General features: G+C 46.7%; 1 protein-coding gene across 1 annotated transcript; it reads left to right on the top strand.

Moving 5' to 3' along the window:
- Positions 1-4,761: 4,761 nt before the first annotated feature.
- On the top strand, positions 4,762-5,724 carry LOC142463010 (olfactory receptor 5V1-like). Its single transcript, XM_075565203.1, has one exon. It carries the CDS (start codon positions 4,777-4,779, stop codon positions 5,626-5,628), a length of 852 nt encoding a protein of 283 aa, XP_075421318.1. The 5' UTR covers positions 4,762-4,776; the 3' UTR covers positions 5,629-5,724.
- The last annotated feature ends 15,252 nt before the right edge of the window (positions 5,725-20,976 follow it).

Below are 20,976 nucleotides of genomic sequence, written 5' to 3'. Positions count from 1 at the left end.
GGCGCCTCCATGGGAAATGCATGGGCTGGCGCCACCATAGGATTCAATGGGACCTCCGCTACCATTGAAGTACATGGGACACACACACTTTTTAACAGTTAACCCTACTCCATTCGGTTGAGGGGAGAGGGCTGGAAATTGCCATGCAGTCATGCCAGAGCAGTGACTACATCCTTGCCAAAAACCAACCCTCGGGTCCCCATGGAACCGGAGTTATGGGTTTTCAGTTTACCCTATTTCACACTTAGGGGGTCATGCACTAAGCTCCGATAAGTCACTTTTAGACCGCAAAGTGCTCTTCGAACGTGATTTTTTGCTCAACCCGATGCACTAAGCAACGCAAACAGGCACTTTGCGCTCTAAAAATTACTTTTTTCCGGAATTTTTTCTAAGTCCAACTTTGCTCGTTCGCAACTTTGTTTGCGTTAAATTCTGCCCTTAAGCGGGATGCACTAAGCAACGCAACCTTAGCAAACGCGATAGTTGCGTTGATCAGAACATGTCAGGTCAGAGCAGACGCAAAGAAATCTGGACTTAGAAAAAATTCTTGCTTTTCATTTTTGCATGCACAAAACCCATACAGCAGGCCGGCGGGTCTCCCCGGCTGGCCCCGCGGGTGTCCCAAGGGAGCCCGGGGTTCACGCGGGAGTCCCCAGCTGACCCCGCGGGGGTCTGGGGGTCCCCAGATCACCAAGCGGGGGTCCCCGTTGGAGTGCGGGGGTCCCTGTGGGAGTCCGGTGGTCCCCGCAGCTGTCCCGGGGTCCCCGAGGGCCTGCGGTACCAATGTTGCACCTCCAAAAATAATAAACAATAATTATAACTAAATACGCCCCCCTAACACATACTATACAGTAATGGGCAAAATTACTATTATCCACATATGGATAATAATGCATTTGCCCGTTTTAAATACATATAAATTACAATACATACAGTCAAAACATATTACACTTACGTTTTACAGGCACAAACGATGAAGGCTGCCTTCATCCTCATTTTCATCCTGCCCATGCCCCTCCGGTGCTGCAAACCATGCACAACAATCACATTAGCCAATGTAATGTCCCCTAACCCCTTAATCACCATTGCGATAATTAACCGCTATAGGCATTAAGGGGTTAACCCACCCTCACCCACCACTCGGGAGGCCTACGTGCCCTCCCCCACTAACCCCCCACCCCGTGAGGCCTAACCACCCTCACCCACTACCCACAAGGGAGGCCTACCCACATACCCTTGGTGCCAATACCCCCTCCTCCCACTCCCAGTACCCACAAGAAGGAAGACAGTAACCTCCCAAAGGTGACTGACAAAGGGATCGTCAAAAAGACAATAAACAATCGGACGGTCCTCCCGCGAGCAATGGCACGGCTAAGTTTTACAGTTGTTCCTCTCCACAGAATTCCAAGTGGCAAAGCAGCCATCTGCCACGGCTGGCATAACCACAAAAGATTGCGCCTAGCAGGTGAAGCCACAGTGGCAAAAAGACTGTCCTCTCACACGTCAAAAAAGGGACAGTCGCAGAGACATTTCACAAAGGGATTTACAAGGACAAAAGAGACTGTCCTTCGTCATGTCCAGGGAGAAAACAACCGCCTGACGGCAGTTAACAAATAGACACAAAGGACTATCGTCAAAATACGTGGAGATGTTCTCGTGCAAGAGAAACGTTCCGATGACCTAGGGTGTGCAGCGTTCCAGACAACAAGGGACGGTAACAAACAAGTACCATTGATGGAAGATGGAGAATTCCAGAAGTTAATTGATAAGGAGCTCTTTAAGGACAGATCGGGCAGTTGGGTGACCCCGCTACCATTCCATTCACAAAGAAGACACCTCCTAAACAGCAAAGAACATGCCATCTCTAGGCTCACTTCGCTCCGCTGCGACCTACAAAGGAAACCGGAAACCAAACATAACTTTGTGGCCTTCATCCAGAAGACATTCCTTAGCGGCCACGCAAAGCCAGCACCTTCACTGAAGGAAGGCGAAGAACACTGGTAACTCCAATCAGCTGGGGTCTACCACCCTCAGGAACCCGATCAAATCCGGGTAGTGTTCAGGTCCAGCGCTCAGCACCAGGGAGTCTCCCGGAATGACGTCCTCTTCACTGGACCAGACTTGACAACCAGTCTTCCAGGAGTGTTGATCCGCTTGCGCAAGAAGCCAAAAGCCATCTTCTTCTGCCAAACGCCAGGTGATAGAGCGAAAGGCTACCACGACTGGCATACCTACAAGGGGATGCACTCTGTAGGTGAAACTACAGAGACAAAAGGACTGTTTTTCCATAAGTTTGAAAAGAAACAGGACCAAAGACTTTTGCAAAAGACATTGTGGTGCACCCAGCTAACCTGGACCGGTGCATCCGCTTGGCATCCTTTGTCAAAGAACCTTGGCCAAGGGACTTTGAAACCAGTGATACCGGCCGGTGTCACATTGCTATGTGGACACAAACTTTGCATTGTTATGTTTGTTGTACACTACCGACACGTTTTATTGAAGCACGGCTAGCACCGCAAGCCGGGGGATGCCCCGGCGTGCTAGCCGCACTCCCTCAGCGTGATGCGCGGTCACGCGTCATCGGGTGCCTGCGCCCCCTGCACGCGCGTCCAGGGCTCCCCGAGGGAGCCCTGGTGTCCCGCGATGTGGGGGACAGCGGCAGGGGGTTCCGGGGGACCCGGCGGACCCGGCAGCGGGAGGGAGAGTGCCCCGATCGGAGGGCGCTCCTCCGCTGCTTCGGCGCGCGCCCGGCACCCTCCGGCGCGCGCCAGGTTACTGCTGCGGCCGAGAACGGGCAAATGCTCGAATAAACTCGGCCGCAGCAGTACTGCACTTATGTTCCACATATTCCAGGAATATAGTGGTATCTCCAGATACCAGACGGGGAGTGTCCTGGAACCAGATTCCATATTCTCTGTCTCCCTTTGCAGCTCATGGGATTCATTTCTCCCTAGTTCAGCTGCCTGCTATTTTCCCTGTCCCAGCACTTGCTGCATGTGAAAAGGCAACATTATTGTTACATGTTGTTTACTCAGACATCGTCAAAGAGTTGTTATAGCAACCTCAGACTTTCTCTCAGAATGGGCTAGACTGCTCTCTCCCCCTCTGCCTTGCTCACAGATGGTCTGTCCCCAGGCTATCTTGTTACCCAGAATACACTCACACTTCCTTTTCACCTTCAACATTGGCTGAGTGAGTACCTTCTGCTATTTGCTCCACTGGCAAGGCCTCATCGTTTTCACCTTTCCCTACTATCAAGCACAATCACTATTGAGACATTCTATCACAACACCATCATCCACAAGTGCCTTTGTAAATCCATGCTTTTTCCCAATAAAGTGAAGAAAGACAAAGAACTTGTTGTGCTTGTAACAGGAATGAGTTGAACCTATCTGGGCTATTCATACCACACATGACTCTGGCCTCAGAATACCAGCAGTGGCATCTGGAACTTCATGCCGATTTGAGTTCCAGGGCTTTTGCGGGTAATTTTCGGTCAACCCGAGGACTTTCTGTGCTATTTTCACTAGGAAAGGTTAGTTTGTAGCCCAGACCCCCAGTTGTGTTCCTCTGCATATTGTAACTCACTGTGTGTACGTCTGTTTCTAAGGAATAAATCACAATATGTTTTACTTCTTGGTTTCCCTGAGTAATTTGATCCCGGTATAAAGGTGTAATTACCTGGTCTCCGGTCACGCAGTAACGTGACATAATGTAGATATGGATACAGGATTCCTCTTACATCCGGGAACATTCCCAAGGATACTGAGGCCTGAATGTAGCAGCAGATACAGAAACGTGTTTAACCTGAGAAAATATAAACCCAAGAAAGAGTTAAAATAAAGTACTAAAGAGTTTCTCAGATGTGAGATCCCCCAAGATACAATGTAAGAAATGTTTCCTCCTTCCCATGAGGCTGAGCAGAAATTAGTAACTTTAATTAGTTCCCCAGAAAGGTGACAGGTGGCAGTAGTGAGCTATATAAGGCAGAGCTGTGTGTGTGTGAGAGACACACTGGGCATCATACACTGAGTCACACAGCGTGTAATCACATACAGGTAAGAGAGGCACACATGGCTGTGTCTAATTCCTAAGAAAGGGCTTGTAGAGACTAAAGCAGCAAACATCACATCCTCACTCAGCATAGGATGCTCTCTGGTGAGTAATGATACGCAGTACTGGTGTATATTTGTGAACAACTACAGCACTAAAATATTATCGCACATGATTTGCACCGATTAGGAATTATTCACTTCTTCATATATAACTCAGGTTTCATGTATTGTTTCTGCTCCTTATTCATTATGCTGTGAGCTGCTTTTTTATTCTCTGTTATAATTAAACTGATCTCTTCTCCAGCATTGGTTCATGTGTTCAATTGTATTACTGTGCATCCACTCAGCACCTGTAATATTGTGTTACTGTGTATTCTCTCAGTGTTTGTAATATTGTGTTACTGTGTATCCTCTAAGCACCTGTAATATTGTGTTACTGCGTATCCTCTCAGCACCTCTAATATTGTGTTACTGTGTATCCTCTCAGCACCTGTAATATTGTGTTACTGTGTATCCTCTCAGCACCTGTAATAATGTGTTACTGTGTATCCTCTCAGCACCTGTAATATTGTGTCAATCTTGGATTTCCAATACAGGCGACTACGTGATCAACACAAACCAGGAAAACCAAACAATATCACATGAATTCTTCTTTCTTGGATTCTCTGATTTCCCAAAGATTCGGTACATATTATTCCTGCTGTTTTCTCTCATTTATCTGATGACATGGACAGGAAACCTTCTCATTCTTGGTCTCATCTACAATGACTCCCGTCTTCACACCCCAATGTATTTCTTCCTTGGTAACCTGGCGTGTTTGGACGCTGGCTCTTCCTCTGCCACTGTCCCTCGGATGCTCGCTGACTTACTCACTGACGTTAGGACAATTTCCCTAACGGCTTGTAGAGCTCAGGTGTTTTTCTTCATGTTTTTTGTTGGTTCTGAGCTCTCCCTGCTGGCAGGGATGTCCTACGACAGATACATTGCCATCTGCCACCCTCTGCATTACAGTCACATCATGTCTTGGGAAGTATGTGCCCAACTGGTATCAGTGGCGTGGCCTCTTGAATTTTTCCACTCATTGATACATACACTTTGTACACACAGGTTGACCTTCTGTGGCCAAAACATCATCCAGGGCTTCTTCTGTGACCTGCCCCTCCTGTTACAGCTCTCGTGCACTGACACCTTCATAAACATCCTGCTCATATTTCTTTCAGTGTTATTTATAGGATTACCTGCCTTTTTAATAACTTTTATCCCATACATACAAATTTTTCATACAATCCTTAGGATCCCGACAAAGGAAGGGAAACACAAAGCTTTCTCCACCTGCGCGTCTCACCTGTCTGTGGTTTTTATCTTTTATGGGACTCTCTCCTTTACATATTTACGTCCCGCACCAAGTCACCCTGGTATTAATGACAGTCTGGTGTCTGTTATTTATACAGTTATTACCCCTTTATTAAACCCTTTAATTTACAGTCTGAGGAACAAGGAACTCAAAGGAGCACTTAGAAATACTCTGCACAAACACTTTCACATAGGAACAGACATTAGGCTGAGTTTATAGATGAGTTCTGGATTCCCGTCAAGGGGAGATAGGTATGTGAGGGACCTGTAGGTGCTCTATACTGTGCCAGTGTTACATAAGGATTGAAGAATTCCTGAGGTTTCTTGTTGGGCAGAACGTCTCCTTTTTATATATCTAATACTGAAATATTACATGTACAATTTGGGAATAAAAGTCGTTGGATAACGCAGGTGTGTATGTGGTTACTCAGGTCAGAAAGTAAAGAAAAGAAAATACTACTAAGGGAAAAATATCTCCCAAAGGTGCCTGCCCCTAAGTAAGTGGGGCCACACACAAGGAATCAGTGACAGGAATATAAAAGGCAGCTCTCAATCAGCGCGACTCAATGTTTGCTGATTCCTGACAAGGAATAAATTCAGCAACTGATGGTCCAAAGGAATCCCAGCATTTTATTCCCAGGAGCAGGCAGAGGATACAGTGTTTCTGGCATTAGTGGGTCCTGTGTCAGGGAAAGGATTAAGAATAGTCCGTAAAATTCAGCATCCTGTAGCTCAGTCTCTCCCTGCTATTTCTGTGTTACATTTATTATTAATCATGTTTTTTCAACAATTCCCCAGAAAATAATGAAGTAAAAGACCTGGAAGCAGTAAGCGCTGTTTCTCATTCCTGTCTCAGCTGCTTATCAGAGGGGAACCTGCAGCATGTACAGTGTGTATCTATAGAACAGCCCTGTGCCTTACAGGGACCCTGCACAGTACATGGGAATATCATATACATCTGGGATACAAACATCATTTACAGTATAAAAATATATATATTCTCACACACACACACACACAGTTTATACATTTTTATAATATAATTATATTCCTCTATATAATAGTAACGAGCTCCTGTGTATATAAATTTGATTTCCCCTAAACATTTGGGATAGAAGTGTATAACCAGCCTGTTATAAATAGCAGAGAACATCACCCTTCCTACAAACACTGAGAGTAACGCAGAGACCCTTCTATAGCAGGAGATATTCAGGTCATCTCTATGGACTGATAATATTCTGTGTGGGTTGGAGGGAGGCTGCAAAATGGGGCAAACCCAGCACTTTTACACAACCCGCCGAGGGGACTGTGAGAATGGAGCTGTAATTACCTGAGCCCCCCGCTATCTGTCTGATCTCAGTACAGGGGCACACATGCTGTAATGCAGAGACGGTGACACTCACTACCTGGCACATATATACCAGAGGAATGTATACTGTATACCCGAGGTATATAAACATACACACTGTAGAGGGAGAGGGAGTTGGCCCGGTATTAAAGGGGTTGCACCCCATATGGGCACCCCCTGACCTAACCAGGGAGGCAAGGGTTTAACTGGACTGCGGTCCAGGAAGGTGGTTTACACCTTGTCATGTCATGAAAATGTATGTTCCCCTGTTCACATGTTTCATTATAATCCTGTATTTTAAAGATGTTTTAAAGTGCATTTCTGTATCTCCAGTTCTGGAGGTCGCAGAGAGTTGATATTTGGCCAATATGTGGAGTCACTGTAGGCATTAAAAACTGGCAAATTTCGACCCACTGAGCCCACAAGAATGGAACTTTTTAATATGTGTAGATATTAAAGTGTATATGTATGGTATTTTGGATCTGCCCTGAAAATGCAGACTCCATCTGCTATGCTAATATGTCATGAAGGGCAGCCGGCTGATTGAGCCTAAGCAATGTGATCGAAAGTTAACTGCCTGATTGTTTACACTAAGTACTAATCAACAGATCAATTACTAATCAACAGACTCTGCCACTCTAATTGTTACCTGAGGGTGGAGAATCATCAAACTGGAGTGGTTTGTAAGTGTTATGTCTACACCTACAAACAATGCAGATACTTCATTTGATAAACTGGTCATCGCCCCTGATTTAATTATGGGGCTAACCATAGAGTCCCAGTACACATGGGCTAATTAGCGGGGGCATGGGTTAATCTGTGTCTCCACGTTAGGGATTGGATACAGCCATTGTTCACCAATAGTCTGTATTCAATGTTAAGAATAGGGTTACACAGGTATATAAACTGTGTCAACCCTACAGTTTTTAGTTCTTCTTCTGATACCATCTTGAATGTCACCGGATTGCTGGAGAATTGCTAGCTGATACTTCTCCATCCCCCAACCCTAAGTAAGTGTTACCTTCTTGTCTGTTAATTGTACTATATTGCTGTGTTCACCTTTTTAAGGAATACATTATATTTTATTATATCTAAGCCTCGTTCAGTTAAACCCAGATATTTGGTGTTCATTATATCTTGTCATAAGCTACCGTGACACACACACACACACTATTATAATGTATCAGTATTGGGAAATACATGTTTCATTTATCTTCATCATTCTACGCTGTTATAAAATGATGTATTGTTTTTCAACGATTGGTAATATGTATTGTGAAGGAAGAGTAATTCAGAGGTGTGCTGTATTCTGACATTCTGTTTGATAATTTTTGAATGAGATATGTATGATTGTTTGAAAGATTTATAGTGATTCTATTACAATCTAATTTAGGGGGGCTGTAAGAAATCGAATTTAGCAATAATTATATTGTAACAAATGAATCTGTTATCAAAGTCAGAATGTTAAAGTATACAGTATAATAGTCTGGGCTTTCCTTCATAAATACATATTTGTCTGATATATATATATATATATATATATATATATATATATATATATATATATATATATAGTCAGATAAGGCAGTTGGCACTCCAATAGGTGCTGGTAAGCCACAGGTGCACGTCCCATATAGAGAATGTAGTTATACATTACCGTTCCAAGGATTGGTAAACAAGAGACAGCACTCAAAGTTGAAAATCAAAGTGTATTAGTGAAAGCAAAAATACATCCAGAAACCCAACGTTTCGGTCCTACAGAATGGGACCTTCCCCCTGAGGAAGGTCCCATTCTGTAGGACCGAAACGTTGGGTTTCTGGATGTATTTTTGCTTTCACTAATACACTTTGATTTTCAACTTTGAGTGCTGTCTCTTGTTTACCAATCCTTGGAACGGTAACGTATAACTATATATATATATATATATATATATATATATATATATATATGTATGTATTATCTGATTGTATGTTCAGTTATTGTACATTGGAGAATAAGTAAATGGTCAGATCTATTCTGACAGACATTATTGACCCAAAAGGTATATTTGTGGTCTAAAGTTGTTGAACAGCGGTAAGTCCTAACTGGGAAAAATGCTGCATAAGACTTTTCCATTCAGCAAGTTTGAAACTACTTACTGTATATGTTCAGAGGTAGTTCATATGACATCAGTAATGTAGGTGAATACCATGTTTTGATATAATATTTTACAGGTTAAAATGGCTGACTGGGCGGGATAAATACAGCATTGAGTTTAGTAAGCTTCAGAAGAAAGGCCAGAGGAAGAACAGCCAAAGGAAGGAGCAAGGAGGAAAGCAGGTGGCCAGGCCGAAGAGTGATAATACCATGAAAGGGAGAAAAGACATGTTAATTCCTGGAGAGAATATTAACATGTCTTTTCTCCTTTTCATGGTATTAATGTTATCCCAAACCCTTGAATAGCCCATACATGGATTAATCTCCTTACATTATATTACTTATATTGTACAGTAGCATTTACTGTGTTTCCAGCGCAGATATAGATATATACAGATAGAATAGATAGCAATTCTATATATATTTGGAGGGAGAGGGAGAGAATAGATATAATACAACTTGAGGGTGGCGTCAAGCATCAGTGGCAGGAAGCGAAACAATCCTCAGAGGTTCTTGCTTAAATCCAGATGGGATCAGGAATGTAATCACCCAAATCAAAGTCCCAATTGCCATTGATGAAAAAGTGACACCACTGTATGAGGGGAGCAGGGCTCCAGTGTGAGAGGGGAGCAGGGCTCCAGTGTGAGTGGGGAGCAGGGCTCCAGTGTAAGAGGGGAGCTGGGCTCCAGTGTAAGAGGGGAGCTGGGCTCCAGTGTAAGAGGGGAGCAGAGCTCCAATGTGAGAGGGGAGCAGGGCTCAAGTGTAAGAGGGGAGCAGGGTTCCAGTGTGAGAGGGGAGCAGGGCTCCAGTGTAAGAGGGGAGCAGGGCTCCCGTGTGAGAGGGGAGCAGGTCTCCAGTGTGAGAGGGGAGCAGGGCTCCAGTGTAAGAGGGGAGCAGGGCTCCAGTGTGAGAGGGGAGCAGGGCTAAAGTGTAAGAGGGGAGCAGGGCTCCAGTGTGAGAGGGGAGCAGGGCTCCAGTGTGAGAGGGGAGCAGGGCTCCAGTGTAAGAGGGGAGCAGGGCTCCAGTGTGAGAGGGGAGCAGGGCTAAAGTGTAAGAGGGGAGCAGGGCTCCAGTGTGAGAGGGGAGCAGGTCTCCAGTGTAAGAGGGGAGCAGAGCTCCAATGTGAGAGGGGAGCAGGGCTCCAGTGTATGAGGGGAGCAGGGCTCCAGTGTGAGAGGGGAGCAGGGCTCCAGTGTAAGAGGGGAGCAGGGCTCCAGTGTGAGAGGGGAGCAGGGCTCCAGTGTATGAGGGGAGCAGGGCACCAGTGTGAGAGGGGAGCAGGGCTCCAGTGTGAGTGGGGAGCAGGGCTCCAGTGTAAGAGGGGAGCTGGGCTCCAGTGTAAGAGGGGAGCTGGGCTCCAGTGTAAGAGGGGAGCAGAGCTCCAATGTGAGAGGGGAGCAGGGCTCAAGTGTAAGAGGGGAGCAGGGTTCCAGTGTGAGAGGGGAGCAGGGCTCCAGTGTAAGAGGGGAGCAGGGCTCCCGTGTGAGAGGGGAGCAGGTCTCCAGTGTGAGAGGGGAGCAGGGCTCCAGTGTAAGAGGGGAGCAGGGCTCCAGTGTGAGAGGGGAGCAGGGCTAAAGTGTAAGAGGGGAGCAGGGCTCCAGTGTGAGAGGGGAGCAGGGCTCCAGTGTAAGAGGGGAGCAGGGCTCCAGTGTGAGAGGGGAGCAGGTCTAAAGTGTAAGAGGGGAGCAGGGCTCCAGTGTGAGAGGGGAGCAGGTCTCCAGTGTAAGAGGGGAGCAGAGCTCCAATGTGAGAGGGGAGCAGGGCTCCAGTGTATGAGGGGAGCAGGGCTCCAGTGTGAGAGGGGAGCAGGGCTCCAGTGTAAGAGGGGAGCAGGGCTCCAGTGTGAGAGGGGAGCAGGGCTCCAGTGTATGAGGGGAGCAGGGCTCCAGTGTGAGAGGGGAGCAGGGCTCCAGTGTAAGAGGGGAGCAGGGCTCCAGTGTGAGAGGGGAACAGGAATCAAGTGTGAGAGGGGAGCAGGGCTCCAATGTGAGAGGGGAGCAGGGCTCCAGTGTATGAGGGGAGCAGGGCTCCAGTGTGAGTGGGGAGCTGGGATCCAGTGTGAGAGGGGAGCAGGGCTCCAGTGTGAGAGGGGAGCAGGGCTCCAGTGTGAGAGGGGAGCAGGGCTCCAGTGTGAGAGGGGAGCAGGGCTCCAGTGTGAGAGGGGAGCAGGGCTCCAGTGTATGAGGGGAGCAGGGCTCCAACGTAAGAGGGGATCAGGGCTCCAGTGTGATAGAGGAGCAGGGCTCCCGTGTGAGAGGGGAGCAGGGCTCCCGTGTGAGAGGGGAGCAGGGCTCCACTGTAAGAGGGGGCAGGACTCCACTGTAAGAAGGGAGCAGGGCTCCAGTTTAAGAGGGGAGCAGGGATCCAGCATAAGAAGGGAGCAGGGCTCCAGTGTAAGAGGGGAGAGGGGACCCACTGCTTCCTGAGTTACAGGCCCAGATATGGGGTGCCGGTATCTCCTTCATTATTTAAATGTCCCACGTCACGGGACGATTTTAAAATGGCGATGAGACTCTCATCTGATGCCCCATACCGGGGCCTGTAACTCTGGAAGCAGGGGGTCCTTGAGCCAGAAATCTAAGAGGTTCAGCTCAGGAGACCCCCTGCTCCCGCACACTATTAATAAAAATTTACATTAAAGCAGCTTCATTACCTTAGCAGCTATCTGGTAAGGCAATGTAGGGGGATTAAGGCAAAATAGCAGATTTATTGGGGACAATTGCCCTCAATAAACATTGCATTGTACCCACCCCCTGTTCCCCCAACAACCCCTATACCCCCTAATATACATAATCGGTTTTTTTAGTGCACAGGAATGATACTAGAGGCCGGCAGAGGCCCTCAAGTGGTCTCTGTGGATGTCCAGGGGCCTCACATGGGTCCCAGGGTGGTCCCTTGGTGTCCAGGGGTCATCACGGGTGTCCGGGGAAACCAGGACACCCACAAGGACCACCTGAACAGAGCTTCCTGAGACCCCTTCCAATTAAAGGTGAAGTCCAAAGTACTTTTCTTCTTTCTTTATCTTCACCTGTTAATTGTAATCCATTTGGGTTCTTCTATCTTCTTCTTCCGTCACATGGTACTTCAGTCAATCCGATTGAGAGATGTACATCCCCAATCTGATTGGTTGTTGTTGACCATGTGACACCCTTTGGATGACGTCACATTCTTTCCCAAAAATGAATCTTCACATGGTCTACTACAGCGGTGCGCAAACTGGGGGGCCCACCCCCCTGGGGGGGGCAAAATTGTTTAGGGGGGGTGCAAGATTGTTTAGGGGAGGCGCAGGCGGGCGGCAAAACCTGGCGTCTGCGGGCCAGCAAACAACAAAATATGTGTGTGGGCTGGCGCACGGACAGACAGGCAGGGGGGCGGGTGGACGGGCGGTGCTTGCTGCCAGAAGAAGAGAGAAAAGCAGTCGGTAGCTGCAATATCGCCTTCAGCTATTAGGTAGCGCTGTGCTGCCCAGCTCATGCAGCACCGCCTTGCTGCATGCAGTGTAAAAAGGTGAGAGATTGAGTGTGTGAGTGTGTCATGGGGAGGGGGGTGAAAGAGAGACATTGAGAGGTGGGAGGGGTGAACAAGAGACATGGAGAGGTGGGAGGGGGTGAAAGAGAGACATGGAGAGATGGGAGGGGGGTGAAAGAGAGACATGGAGAGGTGGGAGGGGGTGAAAGAGAAATAGGGAGGGGGTGAAATAGAAATAGGGGATGGGGTGTGTCACGGTAACTTGTGACAGGGTATAATATACACCAAAATATCTGGGTTGAATTGAATATGTCTTAGATATAATAAATATAGTTTATTCCTTAAAGAAGGACAACACACAAGATGATGCAAATAACAGACAAGAAATGGACACTTACTTAAGGGTTAGACAATGAAGCAATCAGGTTCAGGATTGGCAATTCATTCAGCAATACAGGTTCAAATGAAGACATCACGAAAAAGCATGAAAGACACTGGGCATAGAGCTTACACTTCTTTATATGGAGTTTCACTCCTAAACCCTGGCATTGAGTGCAAGTCATTGGAGGACAATTATCTGCACCCAATCCCTACTTGCCACCTCACTTGAGGAGCAAAGTAATACCTGCCCACTGGGTGGATATTATTCTAATCAGGGGCTTATTTCCCTAGCCCCCTTCAAACAAGACTGGCATTGCACAGTCTGCTTGGGATAGGAAACCCTTTGTTCCAAAGTGTGAAACACAACACTTATCCCAAGTTCCCACGCCCTGCTCTGTTTTGTTCCAGCATACACAAGCAGGGTGGGGGAGCCTTTGATCATGGGGCTTATTGTAGACCACTTGTCTCCCACCTGAGCATTAACATAGCATTTGGCCTCTGGTTTTCCTGGGTTTAGGAATACCAGACCCACAAGATAATACATATCTTAATATCTACACATATTAAAATAATCCGTAGTGTGGGTCTGAGCGGTTTGAAATTGTTCAGGTCCTCATGCCGGAGGACCCTTGCCATAGTCGCCAAATATCAGCCTTCTACGACCCCCAGAACCGGAGATACAAAAATACAGTTTAAAAGCACATTACAAAAAGTGGCTTTTATCTGCCATGCAGGTCAATGGCAGAAACCTAAACTTTACCATTACCCTGACTCCGTTCTGTTGCCCCGAGAGGGTCACTATTTTCCATGCAATCCTGCCGGAACTAGGACTACATGTTGACCGAATCTCAGCCCTCTAGGTTGAACAGAACCGGAGTTATGGGTTCCAGGTTTCTGCTCATTCTGACTAAGCCGTTTTTTCACGCAGCTTCCCTCCATTAAAATCAATAGGGCCGGCGCCTCCATAGGAAATGCGTGGGCCGGCGCCGCCATAGGATTCAATGGGACCTCCGCTACCATTGAAGTTAATGGGACACCCACACTTTTTAACAGTTAACCTACTCGGTTGAGGGGAGAGGGCTGGAAATTGCTATGCAGTCATGCCGCAGCAGTGACTACATCCTTGCCAAATCCCAACCCTCGGGTCCCCACGGAACCGGAGTTATGGGTTTTCAGTTTACCCTGTTTCACACTTAGTGTTTGAAAGCCACGTGGCTTTCTCCACCATTACGGTCAATGGTAGCACCCTCCTTGCCGGCGCGACCCTTTCTCACCGCCATTCATTTCGTACCCTGTTGGGGTCAAGTGAGGGGGTTCCTAACATCTAGGGGCTAAAGGAATTTTATTTCAGTGTGCCCTAGAACAAAAGTTCCCACGCCAATTGGCCGTGAACTTGACCGAGGCCCTAGTTCCCACGCCAATTGCGCGATCAAAGCTCTTTTTTGACAATGTTGCTGCTCTTGCGGTTTTGTGGTCTGGCAGGCTGCCAGCTCGTCTCTGGAGGTCGGCTTCCAGGAATCCCCATTGAAATGCATTTCTCCATTCACTTTCAATGGGGAACTGCCGCTCCTCCTCTCGAGCGCCACCTGCAGGTCTTCTACGGAAACGGGCACAAATCTCCAGAATCTCCATAGGATTGTATTGAGCCCCCATGGCGACCTATGGAGAAACTGCAAAATGGAGCCTGCAAAGCGGGAAAAGGTACAAAGGGCCATAAACACAGCATTGACATTAACTCTTTCCCTCCCGCATAGATCCCAGTGTATGGGTTGGTGCAGACACTGGAATGGGAACAATACATCTTTACAGGGGAATACACATTTGGGTGCTGAAGTGGGGTAAAAATACATTACTGGACCACAGTCCAGTTAACCCCTTACCTCCCAAGTGAGTGCAGGGGTGGCCAAATGAGGTGCAACCCCTTTAATACTGGGCCAAACTCCCTCTCCCATGACAGGGTTAAAGAGAGACACAGGATGGTGAAAGAGAGAAATGAGGGGGTGAAAGAGACATAGGGAGGGAGGGTGAAAGAGAAATAGGGAGAGGGGGTGAAAGAGAGACACAGGGTGGTGAAAGAGAGAAATGAGGGGGTGAAAGAGACATGGGGAGGGAGGGTGAAAGATACATGGGCGGGAGGGTGAAAGTGTGACATGGGGGTGAGAGACAATTGGGGGGAGAGAAAGACACTGGGGGGAAGGGGAGACACCCTGGGGGAAGGTGAGAGAGACACTGGAGGGAAGGGAGAGACACACACTGGCAGGAGGGAGAGAGAGACACTGAGGGGAGGGAGAGACACACTGGCTGGAGTGAGAGAGAGACACTGGGGGAGGGAAAGTGAGAGAGATACTCGGGGGAGTGAGAGACACTAGGAGGAGGGAGAATGAGAGAGAGACGCACTGGTGGGGAAGGGAAAGCGAGAGTTGGGGGATGGGGAGACCCTGGGGGGAGGGATAGAGAGACATTGGATGGGGAGTGAGAAACCCAGGGAGAGGGAGAGACTAGAGGAGTGGAGAGTGAAACTGTGGAAGAGGGGAGAGAGGTCCTGATGTGGCGGGGAGAGAGAAAGATTAATAATACAGCATAAATGGGGACGCTATTAGTCAAATATCATAATATTTATTTTTAAGTGATATAATTTGTGTTATAAATACATTTTTTGATGTGTCCCGGTTTTTACTTTTGAAAGTCTGGTCACCCTAGCTGGCGGCCAACATCATGGTGCGCGTTATGGAGCACTTACGCCACATTTCCAATATCCCTAAATTAGAAGCAACCTCCAAACCCCTTACTCACTTATTAGCTCATTTTAAAGATGCACACAATTGTAGTACAGTGGGTGTACAATATATGGGGATAGAGAGGATTATGGGTGATGTGAGGGCAGGAGATAGGGACCTACAAATTGCCAAAAGAGAGCAGTTTTGGATCTTTACACTACAGTCGAAACATCCAGGGGGTCTTAATGACTATGTTGAACTAACACCTTTTTAAGATAATTGGGATTTTGGTTGCATCATTTTTTGTACTATTCAATCAATGTTCTCCTCTCCCCTAATAAAGGTTTCTCCCCCCCCTTTTACCCCCCCTTCCCCCCTCTCCTTCCCCCTCTTCCCCTTCCCCCTCTTCCCCTTCCTCATCCCCTTACCCCTCTCCCCCTCTTTCCTCCTCATTTTGTGTTTTTCTTTATGAATTTTCCATTTCCACCCCCTCCCCTCCCTTCCCCATTTTCTTCCCCCCTCTTCCTTTCTTCCTTTCTTTCTCCTCCCCTCCCCCTTTCTTTCTTTCCCTCTTCTCCCCCCCTTCTCATTTTCCCCCTCCCCCCTCTCTCCGTCCCACCCTTCTCCTTTCCCCCCCTCCCCCCCCACTTGTTCTTCATTTCCCCTTATTCATTCCTTTAATTTTTTATTTTTTATGTTAACTATGGTATTAATTGTGGCTTAGTGATACTATTTATGTATGATTAAGCATGTATTCAACACCTACAGGGTCAGCCTTTAGCAGTATGGGATTTTAACACTCCTCTCAATTGATCTTTATATGGTACCTTTGTGTTGTGGAATTATACACACACTAGCAATTATCCCATATCCTTAGGTAAGTGTTTACATACACTTCCAGCTTGTTAGATACTCAGTATCTATAGTATATCTTACGTTTACACTTAGTTTTTTTATTATTTATTTGGGTAATTGGATCGGAGTGTCTGCATAAAAGGCCCCCCCATAGGTGTCTCTACACCGCCTGATGAAGCACTGAATAGTGTGAAACGCGTTGCGGAGTATATACAGTACTTGTTGGTGTCCAGACGTTTGGTTGTACAAGTCCCAGCTTCCTACGAAGCTTTAAGCTGGTTTTACCTGCTCGAGTGGGACATGAATTACACAGGCGATCGGAGGGCAGCTCCATACGGGTCCTGCGACAGTCGCAACCCGGAAGTAATATCTGAGCCTTGCCGGGCACGCCAGCCCCAGCGCGCGGGACTGAACTGCAAACATCAGGCAATACCTCCTGCGCCTACCCATCCCCCTGGATTCACCATTCATGCACTGGTCACTACTGGACATTTTTAATATGATGTGTAAGTTTTTACATTTTATTATACTATTTGTCTAATACATCTTCCTTAACCCTTGGTGCGCTTCTGTGTCTTTTTCAATATGGTAATAACATCATAAGTCCATAATTGGTAGTCCAGTGGTAGTGGAGTGCCCCTCAAATGAATATAACACAACTGAAGGAGAATGTGACTGGTGGAGTCGGCTTAAATATCCACAGTGATGTACACAATATAACCACCCATTCAGTAATAGTATTAAGGAGGAACAATGTCCATGGGAGCCAGGATATGAATAAGGCAATGCGGCACTTTACCTGTACTGTCCAAGGGGCACTCACAAAATCTTCAGCGTGCAATCAATCTGATGTAGATACAGGAAGAAGATAGGCGTAGATAGAGCACAGCTCCAGAAGAAGATAGGCGTAGATAGAGCACAGCTCCAGAAGAAGATAGGCGTAGATAGAGCACAGCTCCAGACATCCGGTAGTAAGAATCCAGGAAAACAAACCAGGCCACTCCAAAATAGTAACAAAAAGAGGTTATTTAATGCTGGCTAGACATACAGGGAAAAGGGGGACTGAATGAACGCACCTACGCGTTTCGTACAGGGGTACTTTATCCCTGTATGTCTAGCCAGCATTAAATAACCTCTGTTTGTTACTATTTTGGAGTGGCCTGGTTTGTTTTCCTGGATTCTTACTACAGGATATCCGGAGCTGTGCTCTATCTACGCCTATCTTCTTCCTCTCTCAGAAATAGCCTGTTCTGAGACAGGAAGGAGTATTCCTTAGCCTCACAATTGGGGCTGACCCAGGAAGAACAGATGTCTTGAGCTGCAAAGAGACTGCAGGGTGACAGCAAGACAAAGGAGAGCAGACCTGTATACCTGGACAGACATTGCCTTAGCACACAAGGGTGTGGACCCAGGAGAGCAGAGGCCTCCCCTACAGTTACAAGAAACAGATAAGACTTTCTTTTGAGACTGTTATATATCTGCATAAATGTATATATATTTGGAGAGAAAAGACAAATTCTTCCCTGCAAGGGGAAGATACTGGTGGTGCACTGCGTATCAAAGCGTGCTTGATGCGTTCCAAGTATGATGGATGCCGGATCAAGAAAAAAAAGTTTATTTAACGTAAACAAATAAAGGTGATGATAACACTCAATACCACACAAATAATCTAAAGTAAGCACCAGTTGCATAGGGAAAATTAACATAGAATGCAAAAAGCTGTTGACCGAGGTCACATAAGTCCCTTCTTAGCAAGCACTCATGGTGCAACAATAATGAATAGTAGGGAGGATATAGTAATCCTTAGAGGAGCCTAACCGATACCAATCACCCACAAAAGGCAGGGCTATATGGCGACAGGACGTCAAACCTGTTAAAATGAAAATAATAAATGTTTATTAGGATATCAATACGCCGAAACTGGTGAAAAGTAGGTAAACGTGAATTAAAACTTAGAATAAGATATTCCCTGAGCTGGGAGGTGCTAGTGCGGTTAGTGATAGTGCTGACTAGTAATGACAGGGTTAAATGCACAGCGAACAAAACGCTCATCACACTAATGTAGCCCTCCATAAATCCCTATAAAGTAGCTGGGAGGTAAATGTGTCATACAATAAAGTGCCAAAATGTATCACTCAGTAATAATAGGACAAATAGGCAAAGTATGTATAACATCCATATACATCACACCATCAACCACAGACAGCAGCGCAGTGTGATGTGTAACACACTAACGTAGCAGGCTGAGTACACAATAATACAACCACAAACAGCAGCTCAGTGTGATGTGTAACACACTAAAGTAGCAGGCTGAGTACACAATAATACAACCACAGACAGCAGCTCAGTGTGATGTGTAACACACTAAAGTAGCAGGCTGAGTACACAATAATACAACCACAGACAGCAGCTCAGTGTGATGTGTAACACACTAAAGTAGCAGGCTGAGTACACAATAATACAACCACAGACAGCAGCTCAGTGTGATGTGTAACACACTAAAGTAGCAGGCTGAGTACACAATAATACAACCACAAACAGCAGCTCAGTGTGATGTGTAACACACTAAAGTAGCAGGCTGAGTACACAATAATACAACCACAGACAGCAGCTCAGTGTGATGTGTAACACACTAAAGTAGCAGGCTGAGTACACAATAATACAACCACAGACAGCAGCGCAGTGTGATGTGTAACACACTAAAGTAGCAGGCTGAGTACACAATAATACACTATGTTGCAAATAGTACCCAGGGATCACAGAAAGTGAGTACCAGAGACAGGCTAAGTAGCCGTGAATTATACAAACGTATCTGCTGCCTTTGCTGCTGTGAGGATGTGGAAGCTACAACCGCTGACTAGCACCAGACCTCATGCGGACGCCACCGACGTGACGTCACAGCACCCGATGATCGTTTGGTGTCCTGAGACACTTCTTCAGGGGGGAGGGGCTACACACTCAAGTGTCCATGCGCCTAATATACCCTCTAGTGAGAGGGAGGAGCAAACAGTAAGGGCTAATCTCTGCTGTTGCCTGTCTGTAATTAACAGACACGGCTTGTTACTCTGTGCTGTATCCACCCACAAATGGGGAGGAGGGGGGTTATTCCCACACAGAGGAGGGGGTTATTTAAGAGAGACAGTGTATCATGTAATTAAGTAGATATAGCAATACAGTGTGAATGAATGCATAAATAACCAAACAAATCAGTTATTTTAAAGTTACACACAAACTGGCATATTGAGCATGATAATAGTCTTGATATAGATGAAACATCAAGATATACATGGCACTAATAGTAGCATGTGTGCATAGGCTTAAGGTCCATATGGACATGATGTAGGGGATAAATGTATAAAGTAATATAACCACTATAGTAGAGCACGCCAAGGTTGTGGAACTGCGAAATAGTGTACAGCCCACCCCCTATGGGTCAAAACGGGTTTCTGATGGTAAAGAGATATATATACACCTGAATCCCACTACCCAAAATTATATCACCAAAAGATGTTCTGAGAGAAATAGACGCGAGCCGGCATCAGAAATTTCAGGTCAAGAAATGTTCTAAGTCCCACTTTTGCGGCCAAGTTCTCAGAATAGAACGTAGCGGTCGTGGCTGGGATTGCAAGACGAATATTGGTCCAGGATGTTGGGAACTTGGTCACAGTGAGACTGTTCCAGATCAGATACAGCGGTGGCGTCAGGAACTTCAGGCCGATTTGAGTTCCAGCACATTTGTGGACAAGTCCCGGTCAACCTAAAGACTTTGTTTTACCTCTTATTTTACCTAGGAAAGTCTAGTTTTTTATCCCAGACCCCCAGTAAGTGTGTTTTCTTCTGTATTTTGAAATTCATTGTACTGTATGTACGTCTGTTTCAATGGAATAAATGACAATTTATTTTACTAACTTGTTTTGCTCAGTGAATGATCCTGCTAAAAAAAACTGTCGGGTTGCAATCCAACGATGTCCGGAGGAAGCATTTGCGTCAAGTGAGCACTGGTGTCACGCCTGTATGCTCGCAGACCTGGCAAGACCCCAGTACTGAGGTGGGAATGGTATTACACCACACACCCACAGCAGTGGGAGCAAGCCCGGATTGTGGTATAGCGTTAAGAGTGGTTATTGAGTGTCTGCGAGTGTCTGCGTCTCTGTAGAGAAAGTGGTTATTGATACTTGCAACATCCGCTGGAGAAAGCGTAAGAATGGCCGTGTCCGTGTGCCAATGTCCAGGAGTCCAGAGAGTAGAGTCGTCAGGGTTCAAATCCAGGTCCAAGGGTTCCAGAGAGCAGCAAGGTAGAGTTCGTAGCAAGGTTCAAGGGGTACAGAGAGCAGGGTAGTCCAGGACAAGCAGGGGACAAAGCCAGGGAAATCCAAAGTACAACACAGGAGCAGGAAACAGCAGGGACACAGAGGGAGCACAGCATAGGTCAGCACACACAGGGAAACAGGAACTATGCAGAGCGGGGAAGAAGTGGACAGACAGGGGTTATAAAGGAAGACACACCAATAGAAGAGAGGGGAGGAGCAGAGAGAGAAGTGGGAGACAACAGAGATAGGTCAGGGAGAGAAGAGGAGGAGACAGAAGGGGCAGTCAGGGGTATGGCCTGCAGGTTTGGGAGGAGGAGTCAGGAACATGACAGGCCAGATAAGAGGTGCGTGT

This window comes from Ascaphus truei, chromosome 11 (genome assembly GCF_040206685.1).
Source record: "Ascaphus truei isolate aAscTru1 chromosome 11, aAscTru1.hap1, whole genome shotgun sequence".
NCBI classification, from domain to species: Eukaryota; Metazoa; Chordata; class Amphibia; order Anura; family Ascaphidae; genus Ascaphus; species Ascaphus truei.
Note: the sequence above shows the minus strand (reverse complement) of the source record. Positions and strands in the feature narration are given on the sequence as shown.

Coding starts and splice junctions, on each gene's coding strand:
- LOC142463010 (XM_075565203.1), top strand. CDS start 4,777: ATGACATGGACAGGAAACCTTCTCATTCTTGGTCTCATCTACAATGAC.